Source organism: Carassius auratus, chromosome 6 (assembly GCF_003368295.1).
Source record: "Carassius auratus strain Wakin chromosome 6, ASM336829v1, whole genome shotgun sequence".
NCBI lineage: Eukaryota > Metazoa > Chordata > Actinopteri > Cypriniformes > Cyprinidae > Carassius > Carassius auratus.
The window spans coordinates 24,533,503-24,551,494 of record NC_039248.1 but is presented as its reverse complement, the minus strand read 5'-3'; the positions used below and the strand labels follow the sequence as shown (position 1 = coordinate 24,551,494).

General features: G+C 39.6%; 1 protein-coding gene across 1 annotated transcript; it reads right to left on the bottom strand.

The window, feature by feature from the left end:
- Positions 1–1,703: 1,703 nt before the first annotated feature.
- On the bottom strand, positions 1,704–17,388 carry LOC113088991 (methyl-CpG-binding domain protein 6-like). The gene is made up of 14 exons (XM_026255887.1): positions 17,364–17,388; positions 16,677–16,841; positions 15,891–16,030; positions 13,633–13,735; positions 13,301–13,469; positions 10,844–12,673; positions 9,315–10,090; positions 7,916–8,069; positions 5,891–6,015; positions 5,377–5,583; positions 2,980–3,268; positions 2,329–2,422; positions 2,194–2,239; positions 1,704–1,832 (listed from the first exon to the last, which is right to left on the bottom strand). Exons 3-14 carry the CDS (start codon positions 16,004–16,006, stop codon positions 1,704–1,706), a joined length of 4,038 nt encoding a protein of 1,345 aa, XP_026111672.1. The 5' UTR covers positions 16,007–16,030; positions 16,677–16,841; positions 17,364–17,388.
- Between the last annotated feature and the right edge of the window lie 604 nt (positions 17,389–17,992).

Genomic DNA, 17,992 nt, shown 5'->3' with positions numbered 1-17,992 from the left:
GAATTAATAATAAATGATAGAAAGTGATATATACAGAGCTAGTTAACAAACAGGACAGTTTTCTAAAAGTGCTAATGAAATAATCAGAAGAGCGCTTTCATCATTTAAAATGGTTTTAATTTGTTAAATAATAATGATTTTAAAAAAAAACAACTCCCAGTAAAAAAGGCAATGCTACTTGTTCACAATTCTCAAAGTATTTTCTTTACAAATCAAACATGAATATGAGAAAAGAAAGGTTTCTCTGCAGGAGAAATATTTTACAAATTTATCATTGTTTCTCCTAAAAAAAGGTGTACAAAATAAAATACTAAAACTGTACATATATACATAAATTCAATAGTAAAATTGCATAATCAGCCTCATTATTAAATCATTATTTTAAATATTCAGTAATATTCTTGTGCCTGTGTTGATGAGCTCTGTGCAGATCCACGACTAAAGCCCCTAAAACCTACAGACACACTCCTGTAACACACACACACACACACACACACACAAACACACACACACAGGAAACAAGAAAACAACACATACGGCCCTGCAAAAACAAAACATTGAGTACAGAGTAAGATTTGGTCTCGTTTTGAGGCGTGTAAAACTCAAGAGTTACTGCAGGGCGGCATTACTGACAAAACTACTGAATGAATCTAGAGCTGAAAACGGTTCATGAGGTGCATTATGGGTTTTTAAAGGATAACATCAGTCGTTTGGTCTGAGAACGAGACCGCTTCAGTGTCTGAAGGATTTTTGGACACAAACCTGCACCTCAAGACTGATGGGAGTGAAATCTTAAAAGGAACAGTTCACCCAAAAAAATGTATGATTCCATCACTTGCAGTGAATGGGTGCCGTCAGAATGAGTCCAAACAGTTGATAACAACATCACATTAATCCACAGCACTCCAGTCTATCAGTTAACACAAAGCACAAATGTGACCCTGGAGCACAAAATTGAGATTTAAAAATTGAGATTAGTGCATCATCTGAAGCTGAATAAATCATCTTTCCATCGATGTGTGGTTTGTTCGGAGGACAATATTTGTCTGAGACACAACTATCTGAAAATCTGGAATCTGAGGGAGCAAAAAAATCTAAATATTGAGAAAATCATCTTTAAAGTTGTTCAGATGGAAGTTCTTAGCAATGAATATTACTAATCAAAAATTACTTTTTGATATATTTACGGTAGAAAACGTATAATATATTCACCGAACATGATCTTTACTTAATACATTTAATAGGTCAAAATTATATATTTCTCTTTTATGCCAAAAATCATTAGGATATTGTCTATTTCTACAAATATACGTCTGTGACACTGATGACTGCTTCTGTGCTGCAGGGACACAATTTAACTTTAAATTAATAAGTTGTAATTAATAAGTTGTTTGGACTCTCATTCTGACGGCACCCATTCACTGCAGAGCATCCATTGATGAGACACTGATGCAGTGCTACATTTCTCCAAACCTGATGAAGAAACAAACTCATCTATCCTTTTAATCAGAGCTGACCTCAATCATGAAACAGAAGCAAAAAGTGACTGAATAAACAAACAACAAACTATTCCTAAACTGACACAACAATTTATCAGTCGTTGTCATTGGTTGCCTGGTAACGGTCTGAACATGTAACGATGTAACATCTCTGGCAGTCGTAGTAACAGAAGGTGAGGAACAGACGGACGGAGGAGGAGCGAATCACGGAGATTCCTCACAGTGCGGCTCAGAGGGTGTTGCCGTGGCAACAGTGCTGGTGTTTTGGCGGGAAAGTACAGTCGGATCTATCGGACAACACGGCGTCTCTTCCCTCTGACGGACCGCGGGGCTCTGGACAACACCATCTGCATCACAACACATCAGACACACGGTAATCTAAGAGAGGGAGAGTGTGTGTGTGTGTGTGTGTGTGTGTAATGACATGGGTATGACACAGGTATTACAAGGAGAGGGTTCTTATGAGGACATAACCCATGTCCCCATTTTTCAAAACACTTATAAATCATACAGAATGAGTTTTTTTGAGAAAGTAAAAATGCACAAAGTTTCCTGTGAGGGTTAGGGTTAGGTGTAGGGTTGGTGAAGGGACATAGAATATACAGTTTCTACAGAATAAAAACCATTACACCTATGGGATGAACACACTTTACACAAAAACAAACGTGTGTGAGTGAGTGTGTGTGTGTCTCACCATCGGCTCGTCGATGCCGCCCAGCAGGTCCGCTCCTCTCTGCAGCCTGACAGGGAGAAGAAGAGGAAGGAGGATTAAAACACACAGCACTTCATGTGTGAATAAAGGTGTCAGGTTCTGGACGGCTGCACTTACGACTGCTTCCTCTTGCGCCCCCTTCTGGCTCCTGTGTGCACGTCTTCAGCCTGAGTGCAGACGGAGAGAGAGAAACAAGGGTCATGCTGACATCCTGTTAAATAATCGTGATTACAATATTGATAAAACAATTTTACCAAAACTTTGTGAAATTAAAATAACTGAAAGCTAAATAGAAATATGAAAAAAAGCTAAACAAAATTGCAAAAAAAAAAAAAAAAAAGATTAAAAGGCAAATATAAATGTTGAAATAAAAATGACAAAAGCACATACAAAAAATTACTTAAACTTAACTAACTTCAGGTCGAATAGAAAAAATAGAATCAGACCCCAAAAAATTTAAATGGAAAAAAAAAACACAATAAAATTACTTTAATAAAAATTAAAGCAAAACAAATTTTAAAACACACATATATAGAAATGAAATGACAAAATTACAAAATAAAATCAACTAAAACAAATAAAGCTAAATAGAAATAATAAAAAGACTGATAAAATTATAACAAAACTACTACAAATGAAAAGAGTAATGTCCAGCTATTCTGTAACAGCGTGTGAATATGAGGCGAGGAGCGCACTGACCTGGACTTGCTCTGCGTCTCTCATGTCCTCGACTCCCTCTCTGAGCCGCTCACCCGGACTCAAATATACCTGTGGCCTTCGTCCATCCTCTTCCTCCTCTCCTCCTCGCTCCTCCGCTCCGGAGACGATCCCGTTGCTGTAGACTGTGGCCGAGCCGTCGGTCTTGGCCTCCTCCAGCGGAGCGTCGCAGGGCGGCGGCGGCGACGGGTCCTCGCTGGGTTTTGGGCGTCCCTCGGGCCGGAGACTGGGACTGGGCCGTGTCCAGGCCGAGGCGGGTCAGGTCTGGGTTGTGGACGGAGCAGGCGCGGCGAGGGCTGAGGGGCGGAGGCAGCTCCGGGTACGAATCACGCTCGTTCACCTGCAGGAAGGACGGGAAGATTAGGGCAGTAAAAAAAAGATTCCTCACATATTTATTGCATTTTCTAAAGGGACGTCTATCAGCGGTAACCTCAGGTCTCACACAAGAGAGCGGCATGTTTTAAAAAACCATGTAAAATTAATGATTTTTAAAGTTCAACGTTTAAAAAACAGAATTCTTGAGTATAGCAGGATTTTTTTTTTCAATATCTAATTATTTTTAGTCTCGGTTAGTTTATAGCAAGAAGTTATTATGACGGTGAATTGAAGATTTGAAAATAACAAAAAATAAACTATTTACTAATTTATTTTCGGAGAAAGATGCAGTGGTGGTAACCTTGACATTTTATTTTAGGATTTAACATTTGTAAATGGTATAAAGCATGAGTTGTAAAAATGCAGAAAATCTTTTAGAACTAAATAAAAAAAAAATAACATTACACATTAATGAAAAAAATCGGTATATATATATATATATATATATATATATATATACACACACATATATACATATATATATATATATATATATATATTTTGATATGAAGGCCAAAAAGCTATGAAGGCCAAAAGCTATTTTATATATATATATATATATAAAATAGCTTTTGGCCTTCATATCAAAACATATGCATGATTTTATGACAAATTACTGCTTTAATCAGAAACACAGTCTAAATATAATTTGTGTATTTTACCTTCATTTTATTAGAAGTAGGCCAACAGCGCCCCCTACAGAATAAAATAAAAACACTCTCTACGGTGAATCTAACACGCTGCTGACGTGATCTAATCGCTAGCACACCCTGAGCATGCGAGTTAAAATATTCCTCTTATCGGCAAGACATATCAGCATAATTTTTCATATCGGGCCAATGCCGATATTTACATTTAAATATATGTAAATTAAATTATAAAAAATGAAAATTGGCCGATATTTACAATATCTGTCGATTCCGATATTGGTCCGATAATATCGTGCATCCTTATTTTTCACTCCTTTGTATTAAACTATACATACATACATGATGCTGTTTTGTTTCTAATTAACCCTAAAACCGTATTCTGGACAAATGTGGGCAAAATAATTTTGATTTATTTTAAAAAAATACTTCCCTTGATCTGAGCGGTACAAGACTTGGTTACTTTTCCTAAGTTTGCCTCCTGAACACACACACATTTTTTTGACTCAATTCTACAATGTTAAGTGGGTGAAAAAAAAACTCCTTAATCTTGTATTTGGGTAAAAAATGGGCACCCATAGAAATTAATGGGAAAAACTGTAATTTAGAGCATTCTTGTTTTTTTGTAAAAATAAATTAATAGATCCAATACAATGCATATCTAACATACACACAAATGAAGGGCTGATCCTGTACAACATTCTCATCATGGCAAAAACTCACACTCATACACACACACACACACACACACACACACACAAACAATGCATTCAGTGAGCCTATGACACAGCTGGGCTAATGTCTGACCATGTTTTTTGGTATGATCCAATCATACCAAAAATTGAAATTGAATTGAATCCACCTGGCTCATCACCCTCTCTCTCTCTCTCTCTCTCACACACATTCACGCACACACACACACACACACACACACAGACACAGAGACACACACACAATGATCTACATTAGAGCATAATTTACATAGAAAATATGGTACTTTTTGAGGTAAATAAATTCAAAAATTTAAAAAGCACCATAAATGGATAGACAAAACTTTATCGAAGACAGTGATATAACATTTATAATAAATAAAAATAGGATCACACCTGAGTCCTCTGTGCCCACATTTGTCCACAATTACAGGATTAAGGGCTATAAAGTGAATACGGTTTGAGGGTTAAGCAACTTAATTATATATAGTTTATAAACATTATTTAAAAAAAAAAATTTTTTTCTGTGATAATCATGTTTTTTTTTGTTTTTTTTTTTAAAGCAAAATATTACAATTTTGCTTGATCCGCCCTCTTGTGGCCTCAAGAGAGAAATCAAAAGCTTTTTTTTCTCCCTAACTGAAATTATGCATTTTAGATTGTATTATAATTTGAATATTGATAATATTTAAGCACAACATTTTAAATGTGCTCACCTGCAGGAAGGAGGTGTAGATGGTGTCCATGAAGGAGCCGTATGGGTCAAACAGCCCTGGACCAGAGCCCGGGGACGTCTCTCTCTGCTGGACGGGGTTGAGCAGGGAATCCTGGGATATCGAAGCCGAGGGAAGCTGATCTTGTGACGAAGGCGTCTCGTGAAGAGCCACGGGCTTCTCTCCCATGAGCCCCGGCGCCATCGTCAGCTGAAAAAGAGAAGATGCAGCAGCACAACATCAGAAATGTTTCTTGGCCATTAAATCAGTAGATGAAGATCATGTGACACTGAAGACTGGAGGAATGATGCTGAAAATTCAGCTGCGCATCACAGAAATAAATTACATTTTGACAGATATTCACATAGAAAACAGCGGTTTTAGATTCTAATAATATTTCACTATTTTTATTGTATTTTTGAACAAACAAATGCAGCCTTGAATGGAAGAGGCTTTCAAAAACATAAAAAAATGGACACATATTTGTAAACTGGCCATGGCTCAGGTGTGGGTTTACCTGCAGGCAGGTGAGCGGGTTGAGCGCTGTCTGGTTCTGTGTTAGCGAGCCCTGCGGCAGAAGAAGGGGTCCGCCTCCTAATAAACCGTGAAGACCGCTGATGTTCCCCAGAGCGGTGAGGTGACCTGAACACAGAGAGAAACACCTTCATGCCATCTTTTGCATCAGCTCTGGCTAATACCGTAAGTGAACTTATCTCACATCATGTACAGTGTTTCTCAGTCACTAAAATGAAATGCAGTTCTCAAATACAGCCGAGTGCCGTGCATCAGCAGTTCTGCACTGAACACTGTCACTTTTGTGGCCAAAACTAATGTAAAAACACTCAAGTCTGATTCATTTTCCCAGCAGTCAGTGTGAGTGAGTCTGCTGATTCGGCTGAGATGTCACCGCAGGTTCACGATCTCCCGCAGAAGACAGTCTGCAAAAAGCCACTGTAATGCTACTTGGCAGGATGAGCGACTTCAAGCACAGCCGATAAACCCTCCACATCCCAAAACTGCAGCTCTATGGTAAAACTAAGAGTTGTGGACATAGAAAGAACATAGTAGTGAATGCTTGTTTATAAACCGCTGAGGCTTTGTTTTGCATTACATCGACTCATAAGAAGTGATGCATTGAAATTTCAGCAAGTGCTCGACTGATTTGGGGAAAAAATATTACCTATGTAAAAACAGTTTTATAATAAAGCAATAAACCCAAAAAAGCTGTGGTTTACAGTGGATTTATAACAGCTAAGGGGCATTGCTATGTACAGCACAAAGCGGATTGACTAAAACATCTTTAGCTGAGCAAATAAAGTGTAATGATATTAATAAAAACTGTATTCTTCCACCAAACAACATAGTTCCTCAGAAACTGTTGTGGTTGCAACAAAGTGGTTGCCGAGCAACACACAAAGGTGTATGTTTGTAGAGTAATTTACAACAGCTTTGAACGCGGCTCAACCAATCAGAATCAAGGAGCGGAACTACCTGTTTTATAATGGAAAATGATACATTCACAAATATTTGAAATTATTCTTATTTATCCATCACTTATTACATTAAAAAAAACTACAAACAAACATAAATATTCTAAAAATATATATAAAAAAAACAAATATGATATAAAAATAAATAAATAAATAAAAATAAAATTACTAAACTGTAAAATTTAAATCAAAATATTAACAAAAACCTTAACATTATGTCAGGACTAAAACAACACAGTGTACAAAAATACACAACGTCAGCCAAATTTCAAATGCAAACTCAAAACACACTATCGGAAGAAACAACAGCCCTTTTGCGTTCATTAAAGACTTAAGATTACTAGAGCCTGACCAATATGGGTTTTTTTGGGCCGATACCGATATTAGGGAGTCATAAAAAAAAAAAAGCTGATATCAATATATTGGACGCTATTCTTTGTATATATTATAGTACAGTACAATACCAGTCAAAAGTTTGGACACTTTCCCATTAGTGTGTCCAAACATTTGACTGGAACTATATGTAGAATACAGTATATACATAAACAAAATATATATGTATATATAGACTCATACACTTTTGCAATGATCACTCAAATGTGGTGATCAAACACTTATAATGGCGTGATGGAGGCAGGGCATTTAACAATTTAACTTAATTATCCAAAATGGGTCTGATATCAGTGCAATGAACAGTAAAGTTGATTCAACTTTAATTTAATTTAATTGAATAAGTGGTGTCAAAATAACACATCGGCCAAGCAGAAAAACTTAAAGGCCAATGCCGATATTTGAAAAAACGGCAAATATCGGCCGATATATCGGTCAACCACTAATACAACAGCGACAGGATCATATCGCCCAATAATATCGGCAAAACTATATATTGGTTGTGCTCTAAAGATTACTGTAAAGTCCCACTAACTGAAAGAAGAACTGAGTGTAATCACATACTATATATTTGTATAATTATAATACAGTTATTCCAAAGCAAGGCACATTTAAAATGGTCATGTTCAGAAGCATTTTAATTGATAGACTGATTGACTTACCGAGAACCCCGGGTGCGAGCAGAGGTGGCAGGAAGTGAGGTGTCTGGGTGTTGTTCTTGTCCTGCTCGGCCAGGGGGTCACACACTTCTGTGCTGGACACGAGAGGGCCGCAGGACACCGAGGTAGAAACTAGAGCTGGGCTGGACAGAGTACCCTACAGCCACACAGATTCACATATGAATTACACAAGATGCATGTACTTGGATCTCAAAACAATGTTCCACCGGCAAATTAACAACAATGCCTAATACAAGGACTCCCAACCTTTGTAAGGTGAATTTCCCTGATATTTGACCTCTGTAATGTAGCACTGGGAATTCTGTGTATAGAAATGTCCCTATATTTAACATAAATAAAATAAACCCTATTTATATAAAAAGCTTAGCTTAAACAAAAATTATGTCATCTGTTCACCCTCGCCATAAGACTTTTATTAAAATCTTAATTTTATTAAATTACGTTTTTTTTAACCCATGTCTCAATGGAAAGCCCAAGCAACTAAAAAGGGTTATGGGTTTGTAACAACATAACGGTGATGGTGATGATTAAAATTTTTGGGTGAACTATCCCTGTAGCATTAAGATTTACAATGTGACATTAATTTCATGACAATTTACCACATTTAAAAAATTTAATTCTCAATGAAAAAACAACAACACGCATGCATGCATCAGACACAAGGACTTATAAATTACAATTTAAATAGTATTTCATTATTTGTTTTGCATTACAGTAAATGCATTATAGTAGGTGGCTGTAAATATGGAGATTAGGTTGAGTTTAAATGTTCATAACTGTCAGAAAATAATGCAACAATTAGAAGAATATAATTTTTATAGCTATTATGAAATTCACACTAGTATTAAAATGCATAAATGTGACCATAATTTATTATATATATATTGTTTTTTATAAATAAGCTTTCCACTGATGTATGGTTTATCATTATAATACAATATTTGGCTGCGAAACATCCATTAAAAAAAACTGGAATCTGAGGGTAAAAAATAAATAAATAAAAATAAATAAAAATCTAAATATTGACAAAATCGACTTTAAAGATGTCCAACTGAAGTTGTAAGCAATGCACATTACTAATCAAAAATGAAGCTTTGATATATTTTCAGTAGTAAATGTACAAAATATCTTAAAGAAACATGGTATTTACTTAATATCCTAATGATTTTTGGCATGAAAGAAAAATCAATGATTGTGACCCATACAATGTATTGTTGGCTATTGCTACAAATATATCCTGTGCTACTTATGACTTCCGTCATTAACCACTAGGGGATGAACATCTGGTTGGGAAACCCTGTCACTGTAAACAGATGCATCAATTGGAAGCATGCAGACTGTATGGGGCACATGCAGCGAAGCGTGCAACCGGTGTGTTTACCTGAGAATGAGGCGGGGGGGACGGAGGGTGGTTGGGTAGGGGTTCGGTCTGGGCGAGAGCTGCGGTCAGCAGAGCAGGGTTGAGCGACAGAAAGGCATGAGGGGGTGGAGTGAAATGGGTGGAAAGAAGCAGAGACTGGCCGTCTGCGCCGGGCGCTAGAGTCTGTAGAGCCTCCAGGAGCCCTGGCCCCATCAGGACCGAATCCAGCAGAGCGGGGCTCTTCTCCAGGGACACTCCGTCCGCAAATACCTGCTGCAGTGTAGGAAGCTCCAGGTTGAGCGCTGGTAGCGGCAGCATGGCAGCCGGATTCTGGCCGAGCAGCAACGAAGCCATGAGAAGGGCTTGAAGCCCAGGGGGTTTTTCACCACCTTCCACCTCTGCTTCAGAACCTGGCGGATTTAACAGGCTCACAAGGTTGATGGGAAGCTCGCCTTGGTTTAGGACGTTAAGAGGAGAGCCTTGGTTCAGGATGGCACTGGTTGGCTGGGCTTGAGCACCGCCGGGCACCGAGGGTTGGCTGCTCATCCAAACCCCTAAAGGCAGGGAGCCGAGAAAGGGAGGTAACAGAGAAGGCAGACCGACGTTGGAGGAGAGAAGCTGGAGGAGCTGTTCTTGAGACATGAAGGGAAAAGCCTCTGCAAGGGAAACAGCGGGGTCGGTTGTAGGGTTAGAAAGGTCGGAAGAGGGGGCATTGGGAAGAGAGAGGCTGTGGTCCGGCTCACAGCCTCCTAGCAATCTTGCATCCATGTCCGGCTGATCCATCGACTCTACAGGACCTGCCAAGAAAACACAAGAGTCAAATAGACCACCCAAACCACTATTGCTGTGAAAATGCCTCAAGAAACACAAGCAAAGAAGATTTTCACTCGACGTGTGCCGGTGTTACAATACATCATGCTGATAATGAACATGCATGATATTGTTTTTATTCCTGTGATTTCAAAAGCTGTATTTTCAGCATCATTCCTCCAGTCTTCAGTGTCACGTGATCTTCAGAAATCAGAATAATATGATGATTTTCTGCTCAAGAAACATTATTATCAATATTTAAAACAGTTGAGTAAAAAAATAATTCAGGATTAACGGATGCTTCAAACTGATCAAAAGATCAAAGACATTTATAATGTTACAAAAGATTTAGATTTCAGATAAATGCTATTCTTCTGTATATTCAGCAAAAAACTACTGCTGTTTTCAACATAAATAATAATAATAACAAAAATGTTTTATGAGCAGTAAATCATCATATTATTCTGAAGATCATGTGACTCTGAAGGCTGGAGAAATGATGCTGAAAATACAGCGGAGCATCTCAGAAATAAATGCACTCAAATATCAAACATTTATTTTAAATAGTGAAATACTACTGTTTTTGCTGTACTTGTGATCAAATAAATGCAGGCTTGATGAGCGGAAGAGATTAAAAATCTCACGGTTTAAAAACTTTTGACTGGTAGTGTATTGATTACAATTTTTTTTAGATTTTTTAAATGCATTTTAATGATACTTTTGACATGCTTAAGTCTCACCTTTACTTTCCACAGCTTGGTTGTGGTTTGACTGGTTAATTTGGAAGGTACCATGGTCAAGACAAGTGTCTGTTGTTTTGGATCCACAACCTTTCTCTGGGAATGAGGGCAAGCATGTTGAGGATATCTGGTTCATCATGCTCAGAATTGAACTGTTGAGGTCCGACGGCGTTTGGCTCAAGTTCAGGATGGCGTTGCTGGAGGTTGTTTTGAGGTTCATGGTTGTCTCATCACCCATCAAAGGAAAGGGTTGGGATGGGGGTCGCTGGACAGGAGGTTCTGGCATGGGCACTGTGCTTTGGGGTTGAGGTTGCGGGGTGTGGTTGGGTAAACGCAATGTGGACTGCATGTCGCATTGGGGCGTCTGTGGAGTGATTGGTCTCGGTGAAGAGGGCAATGTGTTTGTGTGCCTGTTGCAAGGCATGGCAGTGGCAACGCCCGATTGCTGGGTTGCGCTTTGCATGCTAAGAAGCTGAAGCAGGGCGGAAAGGGGCTGAGATGGAGATGGGAGGGAATTAGCAAGTCCTGGCTTCCTGCCTTCCTCCGAATCCTGCAACCTGGAGGCATTCGGAGGAGCGACGGACAGCCGGTGGTTGTCTAAATGAGGTACAGAAGGAGAAGTTGGCGAAAGGCATGGGGAGATGAGCAGAGGCGGCACGGAGAGATCTTCTGCGGTCCAACCTAACTGTGTATCTTTGAGCATGTTAATAACGGTGGGCGAACGCCTCTGCCGTTTACGCCTTAAGTTTTTCTCTGTGACAGCTGGGGAAGCCGGGGAAATGGAAGGGGAGTGTGGAAGCAAAAGAGCGGTCAGGGACTGTGCTCTGGCGGAAGTGGGGTGGACGCTACTGTTTAAAGTGCTAATCAATACCTTTGACTGCTGCTCCTTGTCCAAGCCCGTAAGAGGGAGTGCGGTCAATGCATCGGCTGCATTGAGCTGGGTTTTCTGGTTGGCCACCTGGGCTTTAGCGGCCGCAGAAAGGAGGCTGCTGGCTGGGAAAGAGTTAGCGATGTGGCCCTTTTGCTGGCTCTTCTGTTGGTTGAGAATCTGTCCTAGTGGAAGGCCAAGCAGTCCTGGGGCTTGAGCAGAACTCAGTCCGTTCCTCTTGTCGCCTGTGTTGGGATGCACCAACGACATCTGATGGTTGCTTTGGTTAGCACCGGAGCTCGTGCTACAGTCTTTGTAGTGCTGCAGAATGCCCTCCAAGCGACCACATGGACTGGAAGGCGTAAGAGGAAGCTTGGGAGAGGAGGACGGCATGGTGGGTTGCAATGGTTTGCCTCCCTGAATGAAGACGGACCCTTGGACCCCATGCTCTGAGAGCGAGGACGTCGAAGAGTGGCGAGAGCACTGGCGGGGTGAGAAATTGTCCAAGGTACGTGAGGGTGAGAGAGGAGAAGGCGACTTGACACTCGCTCCCTGGGAGTTTGGCGGAGCTCCTCGACCACTTAGAGTTAAGGATGAAGAGGGGGATAAAGAAAAGGCGTTGGAGGGGTCTGGAGGAAGTTTATGCTTGTGTACACTGTTAGGGGAAGTCCTTTGGGGGATGTTTTGGGAAAGTGGTGGATGAGGGCTCCACTGCTGTTTCGCGTAACCAGGCATGCAGCCCAATGGCGTTTGGGGTTTCTTTAAAGGTGAACACTGTTCTGGAGGCCGTGAAACTGGGGGGAGGCTAACAGAGCCGTTTTGCACCACAGGGCGAGGAGATGACAGAGGAAAACCAATGGGTTGGTTGTGTCTGGGCTGAGGGTAAGTGCAGTGGACTCCGTCTCCATGAGCCACCATTGATCCTCTCGGCTCTCTGCCGTCCACGGAGTATATAACCCCTCCTTAAACAAACATTAAGACAACACATCTCACCTTACTGAAGAAAGCTGAATTTACAAAGACAGGTACAGTGCCTATAAAAAGCAATTACAGGGGGTAAATACTTTTATAGACACTGTAAATCATAATTTGATACGGATAGTAAGGTTTTCACTAAAGAGAAACGTAGAAGTTAAACAAACTTAAAAAAAAAATACATAAAGAGCATTTGTGGCATGCTGTCAATTACTAACAAAATCGTTGTAACTTGCCCCTTAGTTTGTAAAAATAAATAAAAAATGTGTTTACGGTAAAGCACCTACAATTGCGGTCTATGAAGTTGTTTAATTGCTGGAATAAATGCAATAATATAATAAAATATAGGCAGATTAATTAAACAATACATTAAAAGACAGCATAATAATTGCTTGATTCCATTAAGGGTCAAATTGTTACCATTAGTTCATGCATTAGGGATCAAACTATAAGATCAATTTTTTTACTACTCTGCCTGTCGTATGATACAAAGTGTGACACAACCGCTTACTGAAGCAATCTTTCAACGGGTCATGACAGCATGTTACAGAACCCGGAACAGTTCTTCTAAATAGTAACAGTGTTGGAATAACTTGTGTGTTAAGATGCAATACCTGTGGCTTGAGCCAGCGAGGGAAGATGGGAGGGCTGCATGCTTTGGCATAATGCCGCCATGGCATCAACTTTCCTGCGATGGTTACAGAGTTTAGTCATATCTTCCTCTATTTTCCCTGATTGATGACCAGGAGCTCGGACCACCGCAGCAGGGTCAAAATTAAAGACCTGCAGGGATTTATAAAGACATTTAATCACCTTTTTTTAATGCATGCAATACAATTTCTGTATGCACTGGGAGACATTTGCCAAAAATGCATCAAATCTGCAATCAAATTTGTCCTGGAAACGTCATGAATGGGAAGGTTTCATCCATGAATGTTGATCTCACCTTATTTGGGACTAGCGGGCACTCGAGACCACATTTACATGTGCCATCTGTCCGCAGATACACCCTCGCCTCATCCACAGATCGAAGGACTGTACCACTAGGGCTGAAGAAGAAAAAGAGAAAGAATGATGTGGAGATTGAAGTCTGGCAACTACTTCTGGTTCAAAACAGTTCTTAAATTCAATCTTTTTTCTCTGCAGACATCAATCCAATCGGCATAAACACAAGTAGAAGGTGCCAAGCTTTATTGTTTTTATTCAAGATTTCGTCATTTTGTTTATACTATTAAAACAGAATGCCATAAGTGTCTGTTTACTGTTTCTTACACTCTTTGCATCATCTTTGAAATGCTGTGCACTGACAGCAATGTCAACAGAGAGTAAGAATGACAAATGCATTATAGTGCTGGTATGGATGCTAATTTAGTAATCATTCTTTGTATGAACGGGTGTTTAAGTTCACTAACAGATTGTTTTAGCTCTTATGAACTGTACTGGTTTTCAAAAACTTTACACCAGACTACTTTGGAGTACTGCGTCTTCATTAGCCAAACCACACTGGAAGCCTTAGTGTGAAAGCTAAACACAATCATATGCAGAGATGTATAAAGTACTAGAGACCCATACTTGAGTAAAAGTACAAGTGCTCTATCAAAAAAGTGACTTGAGTAGAAGTTGAAGTGCTCTTTAAGCACCACACTTAGGTAGAAGTACTAAAGTATTCAACATTTTTTGTACTTTAGTATTGCAAGTAGTCTATTTTAAAATTTACTACTCAAGTACTGAAAGTAAAAGTAGAAGTATTGTGTTATGTAGCTATTAAAGAAAGTAGTCAAACATATTGTTTTTACTATTTCAAATGATTAACCTAAAGGACAATCACAATTCCTTTGACTGTAACTTCTTGTAAACAAAAAAACGGTTACTAGGGTTAGTTAGCCCAATTTGCAAAATGATGTCATTAATAACTTACCCTCATGTTGTTTCAAACCCCTAAGACATCAGATGGTCATTTAGAATTTTTTGAAGCATCGAAAATACATTTTGGTCCAAAAATAGCAAAAACTATGACTTTATTCAGCATTGTCTTCTCTTCCGTGTCTGTTGTAAGACAGTTAAAAACAAAGCAGTTTGTGATATCTGGTTCGCGAACGAATCATTCGATGTAACCGGATCTTTTTGAAACAGTTAACCAAATCGAACTGAATCGTTTTAAACAGTTCGCGTCTCCAATACGCATTAATCCACAGATGAATTAAGCTGTTAACTTGTTTAATGTGTCTGACACTCCCTCTGAGTTAAAACAAACCAATATCCCGGAGTAATTCATTGACTCAAACAGTACACTGACTGAACTGATGTGAAGAGAGAACTGAAGATGAACACCGAGCCGAGCCAGATAATGACTCGTTCACGAGTCAAGAACCGTTTCTGTCAGACGCGTCCGATTCGTGAACCGAGGAGCTGATGATACTGCGCATGTGTAATTCAGCGTGAAGCAAACCGACACACAGAGCGTCTGAACTGAACTGATTCTTTTGGTGATTGATTCTGAACTGATTCTGTGTTAATGTTATGAGCCCATGTGCAGTAAACGCCAATGACGCCATTGCATCGAGCGCAAAAGAATCGGTGAACTGTTTTCTTCAATTGGTTTATTGAATCGAACTGTCAGAAAGAACTAACGTTACTGGTCATCCGAGAACCGATGCAACCGGTTCTTGACTCGTGAACGAGTCATTATCTGGCTCGGCTCGGTGTTCATCTCTCTCTTCACAGCAGTTCAGTCAGCACGCGCAGTCTCGCTTGTTTCGCTCAATGATGTGCCAGCTTCATCAAACCTGCCATCTACAGTTCTGCCAGTGGTTTGTAATGGAATGATTCGTAACATTATTATAATTGTAACGAGTAACGATGCAGCACATAAAAAAAATATCGGAGTAAAAGTATTAAACTCAGCGAAAACATGTACCGAAGTAAAAGTGAAAGTAGGAGAAAAAAATAATACTCTAGTAAAGTACAGATACCGCCTTTTAGTACTTAAGTACAGTAGTGAAGTAGTTCTACTTCGTTACTATACATCTCTGCTCATATGTGTGTGAGGAAAGTTCGCTTGGGTGAAATCACACACATCTGTGCAGAATCATTATAGCCAGGCAACCCAAGTGTAAAATGTTCCTAATTTAGCTTTTAATAGCAACACTGTTCACATTTGATCAGAACAGCTTATGAATGACACAAACTAAAATATGGACGTACCTGATGTAAGACACAGCCCCATCTTCCACCTTCCTCTGCCAGCCAACCGGGATCTGAGCGATGAGCGTCGTACCTCCATCTTTTTCTCCTGCTGCACTCTCACTGCCCCCCGTCATTTTCTGCTCACACACATCCAGCTCCTAAAGACACAAACCAGTTTCAATTCAGTTTGAAACCAGATATGATTAACCTGATTCAGTTTCTAACTAGAGCTGATGAACAAGATTTAGTTTATAACCGGATTTGATGAACCAGATTCAGTTTCAAACATGACTGAAATTCAAACCAGACTGTTTCAAACATGATTGAGATTCAAATCACATTTGAAAAACCAGATTCAGTTTCAAACCACATCTGATGAACTAGATTCAGTTTCAAACCACATCTGATGAACCAGATTCAGTTTGACTACATTTGATGAACCAGATTCAGTTTCAAACCACATCTGATTAACCAAAATCAGAATCAAACCAGATCTGATGAACCAGATTCAGTTTCAAAACAGATTTAAATTGCACTTCACAGCTTTTTTCAGTTGAAAAATATGTCCCCACTGAATCTAAATACAGATGTCACTCCACTTATGAGCATTTAATATGTGAATATGCTAGATTAAGTTTACATCCATAAAGAACAGATCATGTAGTGACAACTATATTAACATAAAATCAGTGGGGTGTGTATATTTCAGTTTTGTTTAAAAAAGAAAAAAAGCTAATTAGTGCATTTGTCATTTAAAATCTTTGCAGTAAGTACCATAAGACATTCTGCAACTTCATACTGTACCTTTTCATTTTTATACAGCCTTGGTCAACACCAGTCGTGAAATACACTCTTTGGAGGACATTTACACCACACAACAATACAACAAATCTGTCTTGACAAACAATCCTCTCTGCTCTTCTCAAATGGACTGCAATGCTTCTACGAAACTTCCCAGAAGTTGACAATCTGAAACTGTAAAGAAAAATATATTTCAGATTACGTTGACAGTTTAAGTAAAGCATTTAAACGCTATATTTACATACACGGAAAGAAAAGAAGCAACGATAGAAATTACGAATATATTGATATACATGGTACTATTTGATCATCATAGTCATGTAGCATGTTCTCTGGAACTAAATACCATAGTACTTATAGGGTACAATACCAAAACACGGTACTTTTTGTCAATGTAACGTTACAACTCTGACATATGGTTGACAGTAGAGTGAAAAGTGACAGTTGGAACTCATACTAAGCGCGCCAAAGCAAAAATTCTAATTTAATTTATCAAGATGATGTCTCCGCTTAAAACCATACCATTTTAACGGTTTTTATTCTGGCACAAAGGCGGGTGATTGTGAAGCGGCTAACGCTCAGGCTCGAGCTAAAGTGTAAACAAACCACCACGAATAAGAGTACGTAGGTAAAGTTTGGGGAAAACTATTACTTGAATACGATAAGAAAACAACAATGTAAGTTACTTACTTGAGTATCGCACTGGTACTTTTAAAAACCGTACGCACCGACGAATAAACAAACGTCTCGTATTGACGGCTAGCTGGTCCATTCTTAAACATCCTATTTGTGTCGCAAGCTTACTGGACACGTAATAACACCGCGATTATAAGAAACAAATCGGTCATATTGTATTGGAAGCGTTCCAGTTGGTCGCGTCGCGTAGATGCGCTGTTAGCTTCCTTTAGCTGGCGGGCTACGTACCTCTGTGTTTACGAAGTTTCCTGCTTCTTCGCTGCGCTGCACAACGCAGACTGAAGACTGAACAAGCGTCTCGACGCGCTTGAGTCGCAAATGTCGCCGTTCCTGGAGCTGTTATTAACGCTGTGTGATTTTAGCCACTTCCTCGGGTCTTCATCCCGCGCACCATTCGAGCCGTCCTGCTTAAAAACAAAGAGCAATAACCGCTTGGTTTTATTGCGCCCCTTGCATTGTCGTCCAGTTTCGCGTGAATCCTGCTCGGCCGCGGAGCGCGCGATCGCTTCATTCAAAGCTTCGGCGCTCTCCTAAGCGTCTTTTCCGCGTGCGTATGCGAGCGATGGGGTTATTAAGTCTTTATGAGCTCGCTTTTAGTTTATCTCCGTTTCCAAGTTCCTATT

Coding starts and splice junctions, on each gene's coding strand:
- LOC113088991 (XM_026255887.1), bottom strand. CDS start 16,006: ATGACGGGGGGCAGTGAGAGTGCAGCAGGAGAAAAAGATGGAGGTACG. Junction 6,016..7,915: donor GCTCGCACCCGGGGTTCTCG/GTAAGTCAATCA, acceptor CTCTGTGTTCAG/GTCACCTCACCGCTCTGGGG. Junction 5,584..5,890: donor ACCCGCTCACCTGCCTGCAG/GTAAACCCACAC, acceptor TCTCTTTTTCAG/CTGACGATGGCGCCGGGGCT.